General features: G+C 44.8%; 1 protein-coding gene across 1 annotated transcript in view; it reads right to left on the minus strand.

Annotated features, from left to right (window-relative positions):
* The window catches only part of sumo1 (small ubiquitin like modifier 1), a 55,639-nt gene that overhangs the window by 26,124 nt on the left and 9,826 nt on the right, over positions 1-19,689 (minus strand). The window contains exons 2-4 of the mRNA XM_085966251.1: positions 12,311-12,382; positions 12,107-12,184; positions 6,474-6,545 (exon numbers count right to left, since the gene is read on the minus strand). Of these exons, the coding sequence (XP_085822377.1) occupies positions 6,474-6,545; positions 12,107-12,184; positions 12,311-12,382 (222 nt within the window). The remainder of the gene's footprint in view (positions 1-6,473; positions 6,546-12,106; positions 12,185-12,310; positions 12,383-19,689) is intronic.

Below are 19,689 nucleotides of genomic sequence, written 5' to 3' on the forward strand. Positions count from 1 at the left end.
AAAAATGAGTTCTCAGGTGACTGATGAGTCCAATGCAGGACCTACAGTCTCTGTCACAGGTGGGGCAGACGGTGGTTGAAGGGGCGGGTGGGTGGGGTGCTTGGGTTGACGTGCGCTCCTTCCGCTGGGCTTCCGCTTGCTCCCGGCGAAGAGATTTGTGGTGTTCGGCACCTTCCCGGATGTTTCTCTTCCACTTTGTGCGGTTTTGGGCCAGGGATTCCCAGGTGTCGGTGGAGATGTTGCACTTTTTCAAGGAGGTTTTGAGGGCGTCCTTGAAGCGTTTCTTCTGCCCACCTGGGGCTCTCTTGCCGTGTCGGAGCTCCGAGTAGAGCGCTTGTTTTGGGAATCTCGTATCGGGCATGCGGACAATATGACCCGTCCATCGGAGCTGATCGAGCGTGGTCAAAGCTTTGATGTTGGCCTGAGCGAGAACATTGACGTTGGTGCGCCTATCCTGCCAATGGATTTGCAGGATCTTGCGGAGGCAGCGTTGGTGGTACCTCTCCAGTGCTGTGAGGTGCCTGCTGTACATGGTCCATGTCTCTGAGGCATACAGGAGGGCAGGTATCACTGCTGCTCTGTAGACCATGAGCTTGGTGCCGGGTTTGAGGTCCTTGTCTTCAAACACTCTCTTCCTCAGGCGACCGAAGGCTGCACTGGCACACTGAAGGCGGTGTTGGACTTCCGTCATCGACGTCTGCCCTTGTTGACAGTAGGCTCCCGAGGTTATGGAAAGTGGTCCACGTTGTCCAAGGCCTTGTCGTGGATTTTGATAACCGGGGGGGGGGGGGGGGCAGTACTGTGCCTTTATGACTATTTTATGAGCTGCAAGTTTATATTATACTACAGGAAACTTTCTGGTATCCGGCACTGACGCGACCGAGCTGGTGCCGTCCCATCAAAACTGCCGTAGAAACCAGCGCCAATGTTAAAACATACGGAGCTTCTGAGCTCCGTCTGAAGCAACAAACTCTGTGCTTCAAAACAGTCGGCGCAGCTTGTAAGCGTCTCTGTAGCTAAGCAACAGCTTCAGCTAGACGCTTGCAGAGCCTGACTGGAGGAAAAAAGCGACGAAAAGTTAAAAAAAACTTATCTGCACCGACTCCTGAATTTTGCCGGTGGATAGAGCTTTCCGGACATTTAACCGAAAGTTTCCTGTATAGTGTAATTGAAGAACATTGGCCCGGATTTTACGGGGCCCATGACGGCGCATACACGGTTGTAAGCGCCCCACAAGTTCCGGGTTTCCGCATGCGATGCACATGCACGAAAACCCGTAACTTGCGAGCTGTCAAGTTTCAGCTTGACAGATCCTACGAATCCATAGGAAATGGCCAATCGCTGGCGCAGAGTTGGGCTATTTGCCGAACTACTGCCCAGCAAATGCCCACGAAACCCTTACGTCTGGTAAAAGTGGGCCTAGGGCCTTCTTTTACCAGCGTAAGGGTTTAAATAAATATTAAAATAATTTTTTTAAATGATTTAACCATACAAAAACCTTTAAAATTAATTTAGGTTATTTTTGGCCCCTTGAAAAAAATTTAAATTTATTTTTCAAAAAATTAAATTTTTGTTTTAAATGTTTAATTAAACTGGATTTTAATTAATTTTGACCATGTGATGATTTATTTTTATTTCAGTGTTGTGAAAATGTGTTTCTTAGGGGATTCCTATTATGTTTATGGGGATTCCGTATGTTATGAATCTTATGATCCATGAAGAAAGAGTCATGAAATAACACTGGACGGCCACATCTTGAGTATTGTGTGCAGTTTTGGTCGCCTTATCTGAGGAAGGATGTTCTTGCCATGGAAGGAGTTCAGCGAAGATTCACCAGGCTGATACCTGGGATGGCAGGAATGGCGTAAGAGGAGAGATTGGGTCGATTGGACTTGTGCTCGCTGGAGTTTAGAAGAATGAGAGGGGATCTCATTGAAACTTATAAAATTCTAACAGGACTAGACAGACTAGATGCAGGAAGGATGTTCCCGATGGCGGTGAGTCCAGAACCAGGGGTCACAGTCTAAGGATAAGGGGTAAGCCATTTAGGACAGAAATGAGGAGGAATTTCTTCACCCAGAGAGTGGTGAACCTGTGGAATTCTCTACCACAGAAGGCAGTTGAGGCCAATTCATTAAATATATTCAAGAAGGAGTTGGATATATTTCTTAAGGCTAAAGGGATCAAAGGATATGGGGAGAAAGCAGGGATAGGATACTGAGTTTGGATGATCAGCCATGATCGCATTGAATGGCGGAGCAGGCTCGAGGGGCCGAATGGCCTACTCCTGCTCCTATCTTCTATGTTTCTAGGAGTATAAATACTCGGGCGTGGACCCAGCTTGCCCAGGACATTTTGTAAACAGGAACTAGTGAAAGATAACTAGACCTCCATGTTTTAAAACAAGTTGATTAAAGCCTTGCTTTATACTCGAACCAAGTGCGTAGTGAGTTTTATTACGTCACCGTACATAAATGGAATCCCCATAAGCATAAATAGGAATCCCTCTTTGCCATTGGTTGGGCTGACCCACATAATCCCAGGGACACTTGCAGGCCCAGGAGCGCGAGTCTTCGAAGGTACAGAGGTACCAGGTAGGTGTGGAGTTACTTGTGGTTCGGAGGCATTCGCCCGCAGGAAGCCTCTGTCCACAATTTCCAGCCCAATATTTTGCCATTACGTTGCAATGATAAAAGTCCTTAAAACATATAAAAGGGAGTACGAGGGGAAATTTTTTTATCAAAAGAAATGGTAAAGTATTTTATAGGGTGGCAGAAAAAGATTCAACAGTAACTTTCACAAGGGAATTGGATATATACTTGAAAAGGAAAAAAATTGCAGGGCTATGGGGAAAGTGTGGGACTAATTGGAGAGCTCTTTCAAAGAGCCGGCACAGGCACGATGGGCTGAATGGCCTCCTTCTGTGTTGTAAGATACTATTCTATACAAATCAAGTTACAGAAAGCACAGAATCACAGATCACTTTTAATCTCCAAGAGAATTTCTGAATTCATGGTATTTCTGGAATTAGCTTCACCCGGGCCTCAGTTGGTTTAATCAGTGATTGGCTGAGACATACAGCCATGAAGACTTGAGCTTCAAGTGCCAGTCTGTGTGGCGTTAGCCGACCTCTGTTGAGGCAGCAGCAAGGGTACTTCAAACAGGAGCAAGCTAAAATGTTTTCCCTGGTCAAAGGGAAAATAACTGGCTTGCTCCTGATCACGACCCAGTGACTCTGCTGGAAATGCATATATATGTGGATGTCAGGTGAAGACTAGAACAGGCTTGGCAATGGTGTCTAACATGATTAACAGCTTGCTGACATTCAACGACAGACATGAATAATGGCCACTCAGGTGAGGTATTGGGAAGTGCCTGATGTCCACAGAACCATACTTCAGCAAAAGAGGAGGAATAGGGAAAACTCTGCAAACTAAAATTAGCAAGCAAGAAAAATCTTCAGGGGGCTGTGTGTCATAGTAGGTTAGAATATTGTTCTTGCACTTGGGCATCCAAATCTGGCTCAGAGTAATAGGATGAAAAGCTCATCTCTCTGATTGCTGCAAGTGTCCCAGATAAAAATAATTTTACGCAGTCTCCACTCAGTTCCTGGATCCACAGTTCAAAACTATGCACAATACTGCACCAAATGTCACTAAATTGATAAACTGGCTGCTCAGAGAAGCTATAAGGATGGCAGGTGTGGCAAGTGAACATTTTCACACTGGTTTGATACGATGGCTGGGATTTTGCTGACCTCGGCGGGTCTGGGCCGGGCGATGTCAGTGGCGGGTCGCAGCCTCGCTGGTGGCTCCGTCCCGCTGTCCAAAATGACTTTACTTTGATAGGGCTCTTTAAGCCCGCCCAGCGCGTTTCCTGGTCCAATTAGAGGAAGCGGATCTAGTGACGTCATTCATGACACGTCATCAGCCGATTTCCTTAAAGGGACCATGGCCACCTTACATTTGACGTTTGTGCTGTCGGTGCTCTACAGCATTGAAGTGCTGCAAACACTGACAAGCACGGCAGAGAGATGCAGGGCTGCACCCAGGTTCTCCCATGACTCCCTCCATATGCTTATAGAGTCAGAGCACACAGGGAGGTCGTCTTCCCTTCCAATGGGTGGAAGACACCTCCCCAGGAGACCAACACAGCCTGGTTGCACATTGCAGAGGAGGTCACAAGTAGGGATGTGGTCAGGAGGACCTGGGTGCAGTGGCACAAACCTTTCAATTATCTCATTAGATCACGAAACGTTAGTACTCTCTCTCACATGACAGCTGTCGATCATTCTGCCATTGTCATTTATACTTCATCTCGAGTCATCTTTTGTTTCTTAACTTGTCCCATTACCATCTCCTTTTGCCTCGCACCATCATCCCTTTTGTCTCTTAATCTCTCCTGCCTTCCATCCTATCACAAACCTTCCCTTTTGTTCTTTCCTCCGCTCCCCCCTTTCCCTGCCCGTACACTTGCTTAAAAACCTGTTCCATCTCCAACTTTTTCCAGTTCTGACGAAGGGTCATTAACCTGAAACGTTAACTCTGTTTCTCTCTCCACAGATACTGCCTGACCTCCTGAGTATTTCCAGCATTTTCTGCTTTTATTTCAGATTTCCAGCATCCACAGCATTTTGCTTTAGTACAAAGCCACACTCACCTTCATCCCCCTGTGCCTCTCATCACAACCCCGTCACTCTGCCTTCCCTACCCTACTCCTGCACATCCTTACTCACACCAACTTACCTTACACCTCCACCCATCCCGCTCTATCTACATTATCACTTCCCCAGCTCACTAGCCACCCCTCACACTCAGCCTCATCCTAGTGCAATCATACCAACTAACAACACACAAGGGTAGCCACTTGGGTGTTTTATGCAATGTTCATGTAAAGATTGTTAATGTGGTGTCAAACATTGAAACCTTTATTTTCAACACTTTGCGTTCTTGGACAGATTTGTGTGGACCTTTGGAAGTGATTTAGTGAGTTGCAGTGAATGGTGAGACATAACGGTACCCCCCACAACGGTGGCAAGTGTGAAAGGAATGGCTTAGTCATTGTAGGGATGCGTTATTACGGTGCTGGTGTGGGGTGGTGCCAACCTGGCGCATCATGTGACAGCCAGCGTATACAGCGTCAAGTGAAAGTGCTTTTACTGTACATTTGAAGCTGTCAAGTAATCAGCTGGAGCAATGACCACTGAACTCCCGCCTCAGGTAGACAGATGAAGTTAATGTTAAAAAAAGCCTGTTCAGGGTCTGTTAAGTACATTATAATGAGTTTAATTAGGTCACCCACTGCTGCCTGTCGGGTCTGCTCAGCGCTGACAGACCTGACAATGGGAAAGGCATGTTGCGGCAGGCTAACAGCGGGTTCCTGACCCGGTCAAAAAAAAACACTTTCCCACCCAACCCGCCACCGATCCCGCCCACTGACACCCTGGAAAATTTCAGCCAAAGTCTTTTATCTACGTTTGGGGTTAAGAAACATTTTTGGGATAGAGTTTGAGGAAGTTTTACTTTGCATCTGATTGTGCAATACCCCGACCAGGAGTGTTTGATGCGGATACTTGATGTCAGACATGGAACATAAGAACATAAGAAATAGGAGCAGGAGTAGGCCAATCGGCCCCTCGAGCCTGCTCCGCCATTCAATAAGATCATGGCTGATCTGATCCTAACCGCCAATCTACTATCACAGAACCATCTCCTGAATCTAACAGAATTAGACACACGAAATAGGAGCAGGATCAGGCTACACGGCCTCTGGGCCCGCTCCGCCACCCACAGGGCCATGTCCGATCCAAACCTAGACTCATGTCCAAATTCCTGCCCGCTCCCCGTAACCTTTAATTCCCTTTACTTCTAGGAAACTGTCTATTTCTGTTTTAAATTTATGTAATGATGTAGCTTCTACAGCTTTTTGGGGCAGCATATTCCATGGACCTACCACCCTCTGAATGAAGTAGTTCCTCCTCATCTCAGTTTTGAAAGAGCAGCCCCTTATTCTAAGACTATGCCCCCTAGTTCTAGTTTCACCCATCATCGGGAACATCCTCCCCGCATCCACCTGATCCAACCCCTTCACAATCTTATATGTTTCAATAAGATCGCCTCTCATTCTTCTGAACTCCAATGAGTAGAGTCCCAATCTACTCAACCTCTCCTCATATGTCCATCCCCTCATCCCCGGGATTAACTGAGTGAACCTTCTTTGTACTGACTCGAGAGCAAGTATGTCTTTTCTTAAGTATGGACACCAAAACTGTATGCAGTATTCCAGGAAGAGTGTTCTAATCTCCAGCATCGACATCCCTCACCCAAACAAAATCATCACTTCTTAAAGACACATTGCTGCAGAAGTGCTGCCGCAAAGGATTAAATAAATCTTTGGCAGTTCTGGCACTCTTTTAGCAGCTCCAAGATACTTGAGGTTTCTCAGTAAAATGTTAGAAAATAATGCTCCCATACCTCTTTAGGTGTTTGGTGATCTGTGATCCGCTGACCCTCAAACAAAAATCGAAGTGAATTTGGTGGAACGCCCTACATCAAGAGGCAAAAAATATAAAATTAAACACAGTGCTTCATTTAGAAAATTATATTTGATATAAGAAGTTTTTCTTGTACAATTTGTGGGAGTTATTAAAAATGACCGTTTGAAATGTACAGTAGTAGGATGCAGGTTTATGCCACGATTCACCTAAAGCAAAATACTTCCTCACCAGGAAAGTGAGAAAATTAGAGGCCAGTCATTCCATTTCACATTCCCTTGTAAATGATCAGGCCCAAAGCTGCACTGGCAGATCTGTTAGCTTTGTTGAGGCCTGTGGAAAAAAATGGGGCTTTGCTGTGAATTTTCAAAAAACACTGCTTTGTCTTGAGAAATACAGATATTGAGCTGACCACTGTTTGGCACAAGAGTGACAATTAAGCTTTTAGTGCTTTAGGCCTGCTTAGGTGTGTACAAAGGAATGTCACGTACCATTTAATTAAATGTTCCCATTAAGTTGCCTACATCTCAAGTTGCTGATACCAACAACAGCAACAACTTGTATTTATATAGCGCCTTTAACAAAGTAAAACGTCCCAAGGTGCTTCACAGGAGCATTATCAAACAAATTTTGACACCGAGCCATATAAGGAGATATCAGGGTAGAGGTAAGTTTTAAGGAGCGTTTTAAAGGAGGAAATATAGGTAGAGAGGCGGAGAGGTTTAAGGAGGGAATTCCAGAGCTTAGCGCCTCGGCAGCTGAAGGCACGGCCGCCAATGGTGGGGCGATTAAAATCGGGGATGTGCAAGAGGCCAGATTTGGAGGAGCGCAGATATCTTGGAGGGTTGTAAGGCTAGAGGAGGTTACAGCGATAGGGAGGGGAGAAGCCATGGAGGGATTTGCAAACAAGAATGAGAATTTTAAAATCGAGATGCTGCTCAACCGGGAGCCAATGTAGGTCAGCGAGCACAGGGGTGATGGGTGAACAGGACTTAGTGCAAGTTAGGATACGGGCAGCAGAGTTTTGGATGAGCTTAAATTTATGGAGGGTGGAAAATGGGAGGCCGGCCAGGAGTGCGTTGGAATAGTTAAGTCTAGAGGTAACAAAGGCATGGATGAGGGTTTCAGCAGCAGATGAGCTGAGGCAGGGGCGGAGACGGGCAATGTTATGGAGGTGGAAGTAGGTGGTCTTAGTGAAGGCTATGTGTTCGGAAACTCATCTTGGGGTCAAATACAAAACCAAGGTTACGAACAGTCTGGTTCAGCCTCAAGACAGTTGCCAGGGAGAGGGATGGAGTCGGTGGCTAGGGAAAGGAGTTTGTGGCGGGGACCGAAGACAATGGCTTCGGTCTTCCCAATATTCAGTTGGAGGAAATTTCTGCTCAGCCAGTACTGGATGCCGGACAAGCAGTCAAACAAGTTAGAGACAGTGCAGGAGTTGAGAGAGGCGGTGGTGGTGGTGAGGTAGAGCCGGGTATCGTCGGCATACGTGTGGAAACTCATGCTGTGTTTTCAGATGATGTCGCCGAGGGGCAGCATGTAGATGAGAAACAGACCTTTGTGTTCTGATTTAGGATCTGTTCATTAACGAGGCAACATCAAGAAGAGTTCTTCCCAAACTCCAAGCCCACAAAATTCTTAATGGAAACTAGCAAATAAGAAATGCAAATAGAATGGAGACGCCTGAGCTTTGTTGCTGGATTACCAGGGCCCATGGACTATGTGTGGCGCAGGCTGTAGTTTGGACAATTCTAATTTAGCACATTAATCAGTTTCACCATGGGAAGTCTGTAAAAACAATCAATTGCAACGGATTGTGATGAACTTTCAGTCCTTAAGTCTCGATTTTCTTTTAACCAACTTTGTATATTCATGAAGTACTGATGATATAATCATCAAGGGAAATGGGCGAGAAGAGAGCTACTCAGCAAGACAATATAATGGCGTCAAATCAACATCCACAGCCAATACAATGAAATTAAATTGTCATGTATTAAATTATTATTAATTCAGCTCTCCAGCACTGCCAGGTTCGAGAACAGCTCCCAGCCACCTCTCCGAATTATATTAGCTCTTAATGTTTAAATACAAATACTCAAAAATCAACAGAAACAGGCACAAAAACACAAGGATGTTTAGGTTTAGGTTTATCATAATCCATGCAACAGTTTAATCTTTGAAAGGAATACACATTGATACTCCCTCTTTCTCCTCCCAATTTATGTATTTAACTGGTAAAATACCATATGTGGTAAGACTTTTTTGAACTTGCACTTAAAATCTGAGAAAAGATCAGAGATTCCTGCTTCTTGAAAATGTAGATTTATAATCATGCTTAAGGTAGCAAAGAAAAACTTTCATACTATGAATCCATGTGGCCCGGTCCGAAGCAAGATATTAGGCTGTACATGTCAGCCTTGGCTCAGTGATAGACCTCTCGCCTCCGAGTCAGAAGGCTGTGGGTTCAGCTCCACTCGAGAGTCTTGAGCACATAATTCAGGCTGACGCTCCAATGCAGTACTGAGGGAGTGCCGCACTGTTGGAGGTGCCGTCTTTCAGAGGAGACGTTAAACCGAGGCTCCGCCTGCCCTCTGAGATAGACATAAAAGATCCCATATAACAGAAAATGCTGGAAAAACTCAGCAGGCCAGGCAACATCCGTGGAGAGAAATTAGAGTCGCCGTTTCGGGTCGAAACCCTTTTTCAAAACTGGAAAGGAAATGAAATAGATCGAAAGGCAGGGCTGGGAGGGAACAAAAGAAGTGAAGAGACATTAAGAGGTATTCAAAACCAGACGAGATGGTGATAGGACTAGTGGAGACAAAAGACGGCTCAGATTAGGTGTGAAATGTTCTGGCAGAATGAGAGACAGCTGCCATGTGGGAGAGAGAAACAAAGGAAAGGGGGGGGGGGGAAAAAAAGAGGGAAAACCCAAAACAAAGGGGTGGATAAAAAATATAAGTAAAAATGTAATAGGGGCCGAGGTTATGATCTGAAATGTTGAACTCGATATTGAGTCCGGAAGGCTGTAAAGTGCCTAATCGGAAGATGAGGTGCTGTTCCTCGAGTTTACGTTTTGCTATCATAAAAGATCCCATGGCAGTCTTCGTAAAACAGCAGGGAAGTGCTCCCAGTTTCCTGGCCAATATTTATCCCCCAACCAACATGACTGAAACGTACATCTCATTGTTGTTTGTGGGACCTTGCTGTGTGCAAATTGGCTGTCACATTTCCCTACATTACAACACTTCAAAAGTTCTTCATTGGCTGAAAAGCCAATGGGAAGTCCAGATGTCGTGAAAGACGCTATGAAAATGCAGGTTCTTTCTTTTACGCCCTCTACATCCATACATTAAAGAAATCTAGAATGCCGCTATGTATGGGATTACTGTACAATCTTTTATTTAATAAAATCAGAAGATTATTAAAAGTAAACTCCATGGTCAGACAACAGGCCAGCACAAGGAACAGACGGGAAAGGTTCATATTTGTTGCTACAAAAGATCAGGCTCAGCTAAAGTACTGAAAAAAAAATAGACCAAGTACCTTAATTAATGGAGACTCTCTAACCCATGGATTCACAGACCAATGTTTTAGTTTTATTCGTTCATGGGATGTGGGTGTCGCTGGCAAGGCCAGCATTTATTGCTCAACATAAGAAATAGGAGCAGGAGTAGGCCAATCGGCCCCTCGAGCCTGCTCCGCCATTCAATAAGATCATGGCTGATCTGATCCTAACCGCCAATCTACTATAACAGAACCATCTCCTGAATCTAACAGAATTAGACACACGAAATAGGAGCAGGATCAGGCTACACGGCCCCTGGGCCCGCTCCGCTACCCACAGGGCCATGACTGATCCGAACCTAGACTCATGTCCAAATTCCTGCCCGCTCCCCGTAACCCTTAATTCCCTTACTTCTAGGAAACTGTCTATTTCTGTTTTAAATTTATGTAATGATGTAGCTTCTACAGTTTTTTGGGGCAGCATATTCCATGGACCTACCACCCTCTGAGTGAAGTAGTTCCTCCTCGTCTCAGTTTTGAAAGAGCAGCCCCTTATTCTAAGACTATGCCCCCTAGTTCTAGTTTCACCCACCATCGGGAACATCTTCCCTGCATCCACCCGATCCAATCCCTTCACAATCTTACATGTTTCAATAAGATCGCCTCTCATTCTTCTGAACTCCAATGAGTAGAGTCCCAATCTACTCAACCTCTCCTCATATGTCCATCCCCTCATCCCCGGGATTAACCGAGTGAACCCTAAATAAGTACCAATATGGTGGAATAAAACAGCAATTTAGGAGGTGGCTCAACAGGTAAAACCATTTACCAATGGGGAATTAAACCTTACAGGCCTGGAAGAGCCCAGATTGGAACCCAGGTTGGTGCTGAGATTGATGATCTCAGTTAAAGAAAGACTTGCATTTATATAGCGCCTTTCACGACCACCAGACATCCCAAAGCGCTTTACTTTTTTTTGAAGTGTAGCCACTGTTGTAATGTAGGAAACGCGGCAACCAAAATTGCGCACAGCAAGCTCCCACAAACAGCAATGTGATAATGACCACATTGTTTTTAGCAATGTTGATTGAGGGATAAATACTGGCTAGGACATCGGGGATAACTCCCTCGCTCTTTGAACTAGTGCCATAAGATCTTTTATGTCCACCTCAGTGGGCAGACAGGGCCTCGGTTTAATGTCTCATCTGCAAGACAGCATGTCCAACAGTGCAGCACTCCCGCAGCACTGCCCTGGGAGTGTCAGCCTAGATTTTTGTGCTCAAGTCTCTGGAGTGGGACTTGAACCCACAACCTTCTGACTCAGAGGCGAGGGTGCTACCCACTGAGCCACGGCTGACACTTAAGGGTATCACAATTGGCCTCAGTGCCTCTGGGCTAGGGGAGGGGGAAATCAGCCAGGGTTCATACTCCTGATAGCTATCGAGGTGAGCCGTACTGGAAGGCACACTTGTATGGACATCAGGCGAGAGCAGAACCAGATTTTGCTGAGACATACACAAGCCATACAATACCAGATGTGAATTAATTGTCTGCATCCACCCACTGTGTACTGTGCGCGTGGCTTTAAATAGCAGGTCTCTTTAAGGTTGTACTTCTAATCTAACTTCAGAAACTGTTTGGATCAAAGTGCTACATTCCCCAGTGTTTACATATAGAGTAAATTAGATTTCAATATACTGTGCAGCAATTTTAGTAAAGTAGGTGTTTGAAATCTCTGCACTACATCCAATTCAATTGTGAAAAGCACCTAGCATTACAATTATAGACACTGTCCTTCTCAACTAGTTATACCTGCAGAGAGCATTTTGAGCTATATGGCACGATAAGGTAAAGTGCACTTTTAGTTAGAGGTCTATCACTGGTGGCAATACTATTTGCGGTGATAAATTAAGAATATCAGAGCAAGAGCATTGGCATGACATTAAAGTATACTGGCCTAAGCATGGTTTCCTTATAATGGTACTGAACAATAAAATAAACTGCTGAAAACATTGTTGAATATCTCATGACAATTGTAACGCTGCTTGAAATTGTTTTTTCTCCCTGTAAGGAGGACAGTGACAGGACTTCTCTCTGTGCTCTTACCTGTCGCTGACAGTAGGACTCCTTCAGCTTTCTTAGCTGTGTGGTCATTTTCACTTTGAAATGGATCTCACTGTTGTCCTTTAAAAATATAAATATATTTATTTTGTAATCCTTATACTTTGTTTAGCTGCAGTACAGTAAATTCAATAGCCTTAAGCAAAACTGAATTAGACAAAGGTATTGGATCAGTGATAAGACACTTACCTGGCCTATAACTTTTAACTTAATGTATTCCCCATCCTTCTTCTCTCCTGATTGGCTGGAAGGCTTTGCCTCCTGTTCACAATACAAAAAGGAGAAATTAGGTCAGAAAAATAAATTTGGTTAAATCACTTCAGACAGAAGATCAATGATCAGGTGGATACACCCTGCAATCTTGGCATTGTATTGTAATGTAAATCATATTTAATCCTGCTTTCTTGACAAGAGCAATGCTAAGCTTTTCTTCTACCGAATGCAGCAGAAACAGAGAATGATTTCATACTTTATTTTGCAGCCAATAGTGTTTTACAATAGGTAGGAAATACATGTCACAATATGGCAAGATGTTATGCAGTGGGAGAGATACAGCTGAATGTATAGAAACAGCAGGCACTCTCTTCAGCAAGTGCTTGCTGTAATCAAAAATGCTGTTTAGTGGCATACGTAAAATGTGACTTAATGTTGTTTGCACTAACTTAACGTACAAACAAGTCCTGCAGTAGCAGCAGCTTCAGCCCAAGGCGCCACTAACGTAGGCAGGTATGCCAAAAGTGTATATTTTTCAACTTGAATGGGAAATCAGCAATCCAGGCTCGCGCTGAAGAAGCTGGTTTGCCACCCCAGAGGATCTTGCCAACTCACCTCCAACCTGACACTGCTGCTTCACTCTGAGAGGCGTCAGGCTCCCATGCAACGAGGGCAGGAATTCCTGACCTTGCGATGGTTTTTCCCCACCTGCAAAGCACAGCATAAAGTCCACTGCCAGAGCAAAGCAACAGCGCCAAGTCAGAGGTGGAGCCAGGGCCAGCAGTGAGTAACACATGAAGGAGGGAGAGCATCTTGTCTGCAAGAGGGAGGGAGGGGAGGAATGCCTCTTAAAGTGACTGCTCAGGTATTTTTAGAAGCAGTCATGGTTTAGTTAGATTAACCCGAATGTCATTTATTTTACCTATAATTAAAAAAAAAAAAATCTAGCAATGATGAATTAACAAAATGCAGCAAAATTAAAATGCAGCACTACAATGCAAAATTCAAAATTCTCCAGGGAGCATATTCTTGGATCACTCTAGAAATGTGTGCACAAAGCAGCATTTGGAAGGAGTCTGTACAATTCTAGTTTTGCTGGTGACACCCCTGAAAGACACAAAACAAATCTTTTCCGACCGCATAAAGTGAAATGGATATTCCCGTTAAACACACCATGAGTGAGTGATTCCTCACCAACCTTGCATGAATCATTTACTTAGCAATCATCTGTAAAACTAAATGCTTCACTGTATCATGCAAAATGATCTCACTGGTCATTAAATGTCAAGTCTTCCAAGCCTCCATAAATAATGAAATTCCAATTTTCTAATAATGTGACAAAAGAATGCAGTAAGTTTGCTGGGTGATGTTTGACAAATGATGAACTATTAGATGGAAAACACTTCAGGCCCAGCATTTTACAGCAACTGAACCACTGAGTGGTGCAAAAGCCCACAATTCACAAGTGCTGCAAACAACAAGTTGTGCTGGTTAATTCACAAATAATTTATCTGACATAATATTCCGTTTGTATCGCATTTCTACATCTATTTAGTTAAGTGTAATGCACAATCTGATGCTCACAATTAAAAGTTGTGTTTTAATTATCCATTCTTTGCAGACGTGGAATGGGTCACAGTTTAATATGTTGGCGATGTCCATCATAGTTCTTTCAACAATTACATGCTCACTGTGTCTTTGTGAAAGCCACTTTTTTTTTATATTGTGGAGCTCTCTACAGGAGAGGGGAAGAAAAAGAGAAAGAGGCAGAGGGAGCGAGAGATAGACACACACAAACACACAGTAAGCTGGTGACATGTCAAGAGAGAAAAGAGAAAAGAGAAGAAAGAAAAGAAAGAAGTGATAAGAGAGCACCCAGGAAAGAAAGAGAAGGTATGTGCACGCTTGTGGTGGTACGCACAAATGCTGAATGAAGAATGAGACAAATGAAAGATTAGGAAGGAGAAACAGAACTCAGCAGAGAAATAGCAATTGTGGAGAAGATACAAACCCAAGTGACAATCAGGCAGATTAAGAAAGAAAATAAAAGAGAAAACATTGAGATATAAGAGCCACTGCTGGGCCCAGCACGTGTTTAAATGATGTTTTAACTCTATTGTTTTTAACTAGAAATCTAGTTTTACGTGATCATGCACTGCTTTCTACAACATTTTCCAAAACTGCATTGTCCAGAAGAGGCTGCTTGTGGAACATATTCTTACAATTAACAAGCTATGAAATTAATGATAACTGAAAAATAAAAATGTAACGTGTAATCCAGTAAGGATAAAGGATGATTCTGACTGAGAAACACATTAATACCCAGACAACTTCCCCGTGGCACCAACAGGAACATTGTGGAAAACACAAAGGACTGTGGCCTAGAAATTCAGTTAGGGGCGCCCAGCTCGCCTGGGCGCCGGAATTACCGCTGCGCGCGGAGCCACTTGCGCCAGCGGGAAATTCAGTTTCAGCGCCCCAAGTGGAAGCCGGCCGCTAAACAAGGGTTTCAGCGCCCTGCTTGGGGCACTGAAACTGAATATCGGCGTGTAAAGTGCCGCAGCGCCACCCGCTGCGGCACGGCAGCCTGCGGTACTGCAGGCCTTCCTCTCATTCTTAAGGGGGAGGTGCCTGCAACAGCGCGATCCCCGCTCGCGAGTGCCGGCAAATGAGCCCGGCACCAAGGAGAAGTGCCGGGCTCTCTGGAAACAGCCGGCAATGCCGCGGGGGGGGGGGGGGGTGTAGGAGGCCGGGGAAGGAGGTGCGGGCAGGCGGCCGCCGAAAAAGCGGCCGGCCACACCTCCACCTTAACTCGCCCCACTACCGGCACAGGTAGGCCCCGTGTACCGGTCGCTGTTTGCGGCCGGCGCGGGGAAGGCGGCAGCAACCAAATATGGCCAGCGGGGCGATAGCGGAGCGCTGCGCACACCGATGACGTCATCGGTGGCGGCGCAGCGCTACTGGCCAACGCTGCCATTAGCGCCCCGCTAAATATGGCGGTAGGTTTGCACAGTGGCACAAAAGCCCTCTTTGGGCGCAAACTGGTGGCACAGGCCACTGAATTTTTAGCCCTGTGTTTCTAAAAGGCTAGCAAGTTGATTGGCTGCCTGTACTGCATACTTTCAAAACCAGTAGTGATCGAATAACTGTCTCTTCATAAAGCCTCACCCTATTATGTGTTTGCAGCAAATGTGGCTTTCTTATTTATTTCAAAGAGAAAGGTTAATGTTTCGGGTACGACCCTTCATCAGAACTTGCCCTGCTGTTTTTATTGCACCCTGGTATTTGTTGATTCAAGTTAGGCACCAGTATGGTGAAAAGCTATGACAAATGCAATTTTTCATTCAGCTTCAGCACCTTTTACTGTTCTGCTTCAGAGCTGTTGCTGTGAATTTGAGAGTCACAGAACATACCAGGAGATAAATATAAACTCAACTTAAAAGTGAAGAGACAGATATCTACAATCTAAAGGCCATTATGGCACAAATGTATGAATTTATCTAGGTGTACTAGGGTCCATTTTTGCACTTAGTATTTGTTCCTCTGTCAATGTTGAATTTACTTTAATTCCTGGAATACAAGCACACCATCATTCCTTGAAAAATACATTGGGGTCGATTTTCATTGACCCGTGGAGTCGGGATTGGAGGCGTGTGGGGGGTTAAAGTCCCAAATTCGGGGATCCCGACACCGTCCCGCCCCCAACCTGCCTCCATGTAAGTTTCAAAGGAGGCGGGTACCCACCCAGCACTGGGACCCGCCTACCCGAGGCGGGAAGGGATTAGTGCCAATTAACTGCCTGTTAACAGGTAGTTAACAGGCAGTTTTTAGCCTAATCCCTATTTTAAAGCTTGAAGTGGGATTCCCGACGGCTCCAAACCATGCCAAGTTAGAGGAGTCGGGCTGAAGGACTTGGAGGGGTCGCGATGTCGGTGTTCAGGTGAGTGATGGGTGCATGAGTGCAAAGGTAAGTGTGTTTGGTGTGTCTAAAGTGTGTAAAGAAGTTTAAATGACCTTTTCTTACCTTTACAGCCTTCCTTCCTCTAGGTTTCGGGAGTCCATCATCTAACCGGCACAGAAGGCAAAATGGCTGCGAACTGTCAAAAGTGACAGCCTGCAGCTTTCTGTGCCGGTGAGATTTCTAACGGAGTCTGTGTAGAAGGACTCAGGTTAGAAGTAAGACGGTCAGTGTTTGACAGCTTCAAACAGCTGTGAAAAGCTGATATTTCATCTGTCAAAACGTCTTGACAGATGAAATTTCAGTCTGTGACGTCACCTGTTGCCGGGTGGCCCTTAATTGGCGGGCTCAACAAGGTCAATCAAGGGAAAATCGCGTGGATTGGCCGCATCTCGAAGGAGGCGGGACTACAACCCCGAAAGTTGTAGTCCCACCTCCTTCCCGACTTCTGAATGAAAATCACCCCCATTATCTGAGTGACATTTTAAAATTAATCAACACTGATTTATACCAAACTAGCTCGGGGCGCCCGGCGTTGCCTCGGCTTTTTTGTAGAACGGCAGTTTACAGGGCCGCGCGGTTGACGGCCGGCTGCTGCCGCTCCCCCACTCTGTGTCTTGGGCCGAGCGGTTGTCAGGCCCGGCCCAAGTGAGCCCAACTCACCTCCCGCGGGCCGGGAGCGGGATACTGTGCCGGAGCTGCAATGTGGGGGTTTGTTGTGCTGGTGCGGTCGGTATTTTAAAAATGGCGGTGACGTTTCGGGAGGCTGCAGGATTAGGCCCGCCCACACACGGAATGAAACGCCCCCCGTGACGCACCGATTGGTCAACCATCAAGTCACTGAACTGTAGGATTGGTCAACCATCACGTCACTCAACGCTAATGAGCGGTAGGATTGGTCAACCACTAATGAGCGGATTTTTGAACGTTTTTTGTATACTGTCCAAACAATTTTTGTCTGACCAAAAAGTAAATACGCCTATGACTCTCCCCTGATCATCAGCTTTCTTTTGATATAACATATGTGTAGGTACGCTCTATAACTTTTGAGTGTATAGCGGACAGACAGACGGACAGACATACATACATACGGACAGACAGACGGACAGACACCACTATCCTTTTTTATATCTATCTATTTATATCTATCTATATATATCTATCTATTCTATATATATAAAATAAAAGGATCGATCTGTCTGTCTGTCTGTCCTCCGGTGTGCGTCTGTCCAGCTATGCGCTTGAAGGTTATAGGGCGTACCTGCCCGCGCGTTACCTCCAAAGAAAGCTTACGCTTCCGGGACGGTCGTAAGCGTATTTACTTTTCGGTCGGACGAAAATTGTTCGCGCCTTATACAAGAAACCTTCAAAATTAAACTCATTATCTGCTACTTAGCATTGATTGACTGACGTCAAGGTTCGTCCAATCCTGTGCCGTCACGATTGACCAATCCTACAGTTCGGTCACCTGATGGTTGGCCAATCGCTGCGTCTGTGGGCGGGACTAATCGTTTTCATCTCAGGGATGTGGCAGCCATTGCCTCAAGCTAAAAACCCCATTTACTTCCAGCTCAAAATCTGCTCATCCAGCTTTGAAAAAGTTAGTATCTCTTTTAAAAATAACATAAGATTTACCAAAAACGTTTTATAAGTACTTTCACTTTCATCTTTCAAGGTATTAAAAAGGTAGAAATGTTGCCCGGCAGCAGATTGAAATAGGGACACAGACAGGGCCCAAAAGCCTGGGACTCGATTTAAAATGTTGCCCGGCAGCAGATTCACAGAGGGACACAGAGAGGCCCCAAAGCCTCAAAACAGAAATTTGTTTCAGCCAGTTTAACAGAACGCACATATAGTTAGCACCAATACATCTCTTCTCTGTTCCGCACTCTACACCATCTTTCCATTTAACACGCATATTAGCCAATGCTAATTATTATGCATTCATCCACAATGAAGTGGTTTCCTCATATTCTGTAAGTGTATACTGATAGCTTAGATGATATGGGATAATATTTATCGATAGATGATTAACAGAAATACTACAAATTTCGTGCCACTTTTACATTATGAATGTATGGTAGTATAGTGGTTACGTTACTGGCCTAGTAATTCAGAGGCCTGGACTTATGATCTAGAGACATGAGTTCAAATCTTACAACGGCAGCTAGGGAATTTAAATACAATTAAAAAAAATTTAAATCTGGAATAAAACCATGAAATTATTGGATTGTTGTAAAAACACATCTGGTTCACTAATGTCCTTTAAGGAAGGAAACCTGCCGTCCTTACCCAGCCTGGCCTATATATGACTCCAGACCCACAGCAATGTGGTTGATATCAATTTTCCATACAGTCCTAGTACTATTTCCAAACCATGAATGGGTTATACAGTACTACAAATCTGGCATTATTGTAGAGCAAACCATAATGCTGCATTAACACCAAACATGCAATACAAGTAGAAAATAATACTTGTGGTCACAGAATCATAGAATAGTACAGCACAGAAGGAGGCCATTCAGCCCATCAAGTCTGTGCTGGCTCTTTCAAAGAGTAATCCAGTTAGTTCCACTCCCCCGCTCGTTCCCCGTATCCCTTCATTTTTTTCTCAAGTATTTATCCAATTCCCTTTTGAAGGCTACTATTGAATCTGTATCCCCCAGCCTGTCAGGCAGTGCATTCCAAATCCTAACCACTCGTTGCGTGAAAAAGTTTTTCCTCATGTCACCTCTGGTTCTTTTGCCAATCACTTTAAATGTGTGCCCTGTGGTTAGCGACCCTTTAGGTCCAGTCTAGAGAGATCTGTCATAAACAACCGTGCTGTGCTGTTATTGGGGAAGGATTGTCTGCTGTGGATAATAGGTTAATAGTTGATATTAAATTTGCTTTTGCACTGTTAGTTTTATTTTTTAATCTATATTATTCAAATGAACTCTACACTCTTGAACATTTTCCAGGGCCAAAATGGGTGCCACAACATTGAACTCTGCGGCATGACGTTTTGTGCTGGAGCGACACTGGAAGTGCGACTAGCGCCCTATTGGTTCGGGCACCTGAAGGCAGCCTACAACAAATGGAGGCATCATTTAAATATGTTAATAATAAAGGTCCTGCACTTGAATCAGGACCCTCTTGTCAAATTGGTGCTCATGCACGCCTGAAACATCACTTCCTTAACCCACCCGGCAAATCATGGAGTGGGGTGGGAACGGTTGGGAAACAGTTTTCACAAGCGGAATTTAAAAGAATTCTCACCTCTATTAAGGCTCTGTTTTTGGACCAAGTTTTTGGCTGTTTTGGCAAATGTTTGTCTGTGAGATATTTTTGCGGAGTGAGTTTGTGGAGGACACAAACTGTTTCACGGGATTTGCTTGTTCTGAATTACTGAACTTGG

Source organism: Somniosus microcephalus, chromosome 24 (genome assembly GCF_052327205.1).
Source record: "Somniosus microcephalus isolate GS21.2 chromosome 24, FLI_Smic_1.0, whole genome shotgun sequence".
Lineage (NCBI taxonomy): Eukaryota > Metazoa > Chordata > Chondrichthyes > Squaliformes > Somniosidae > Somniosus > Somniosus microcephalus.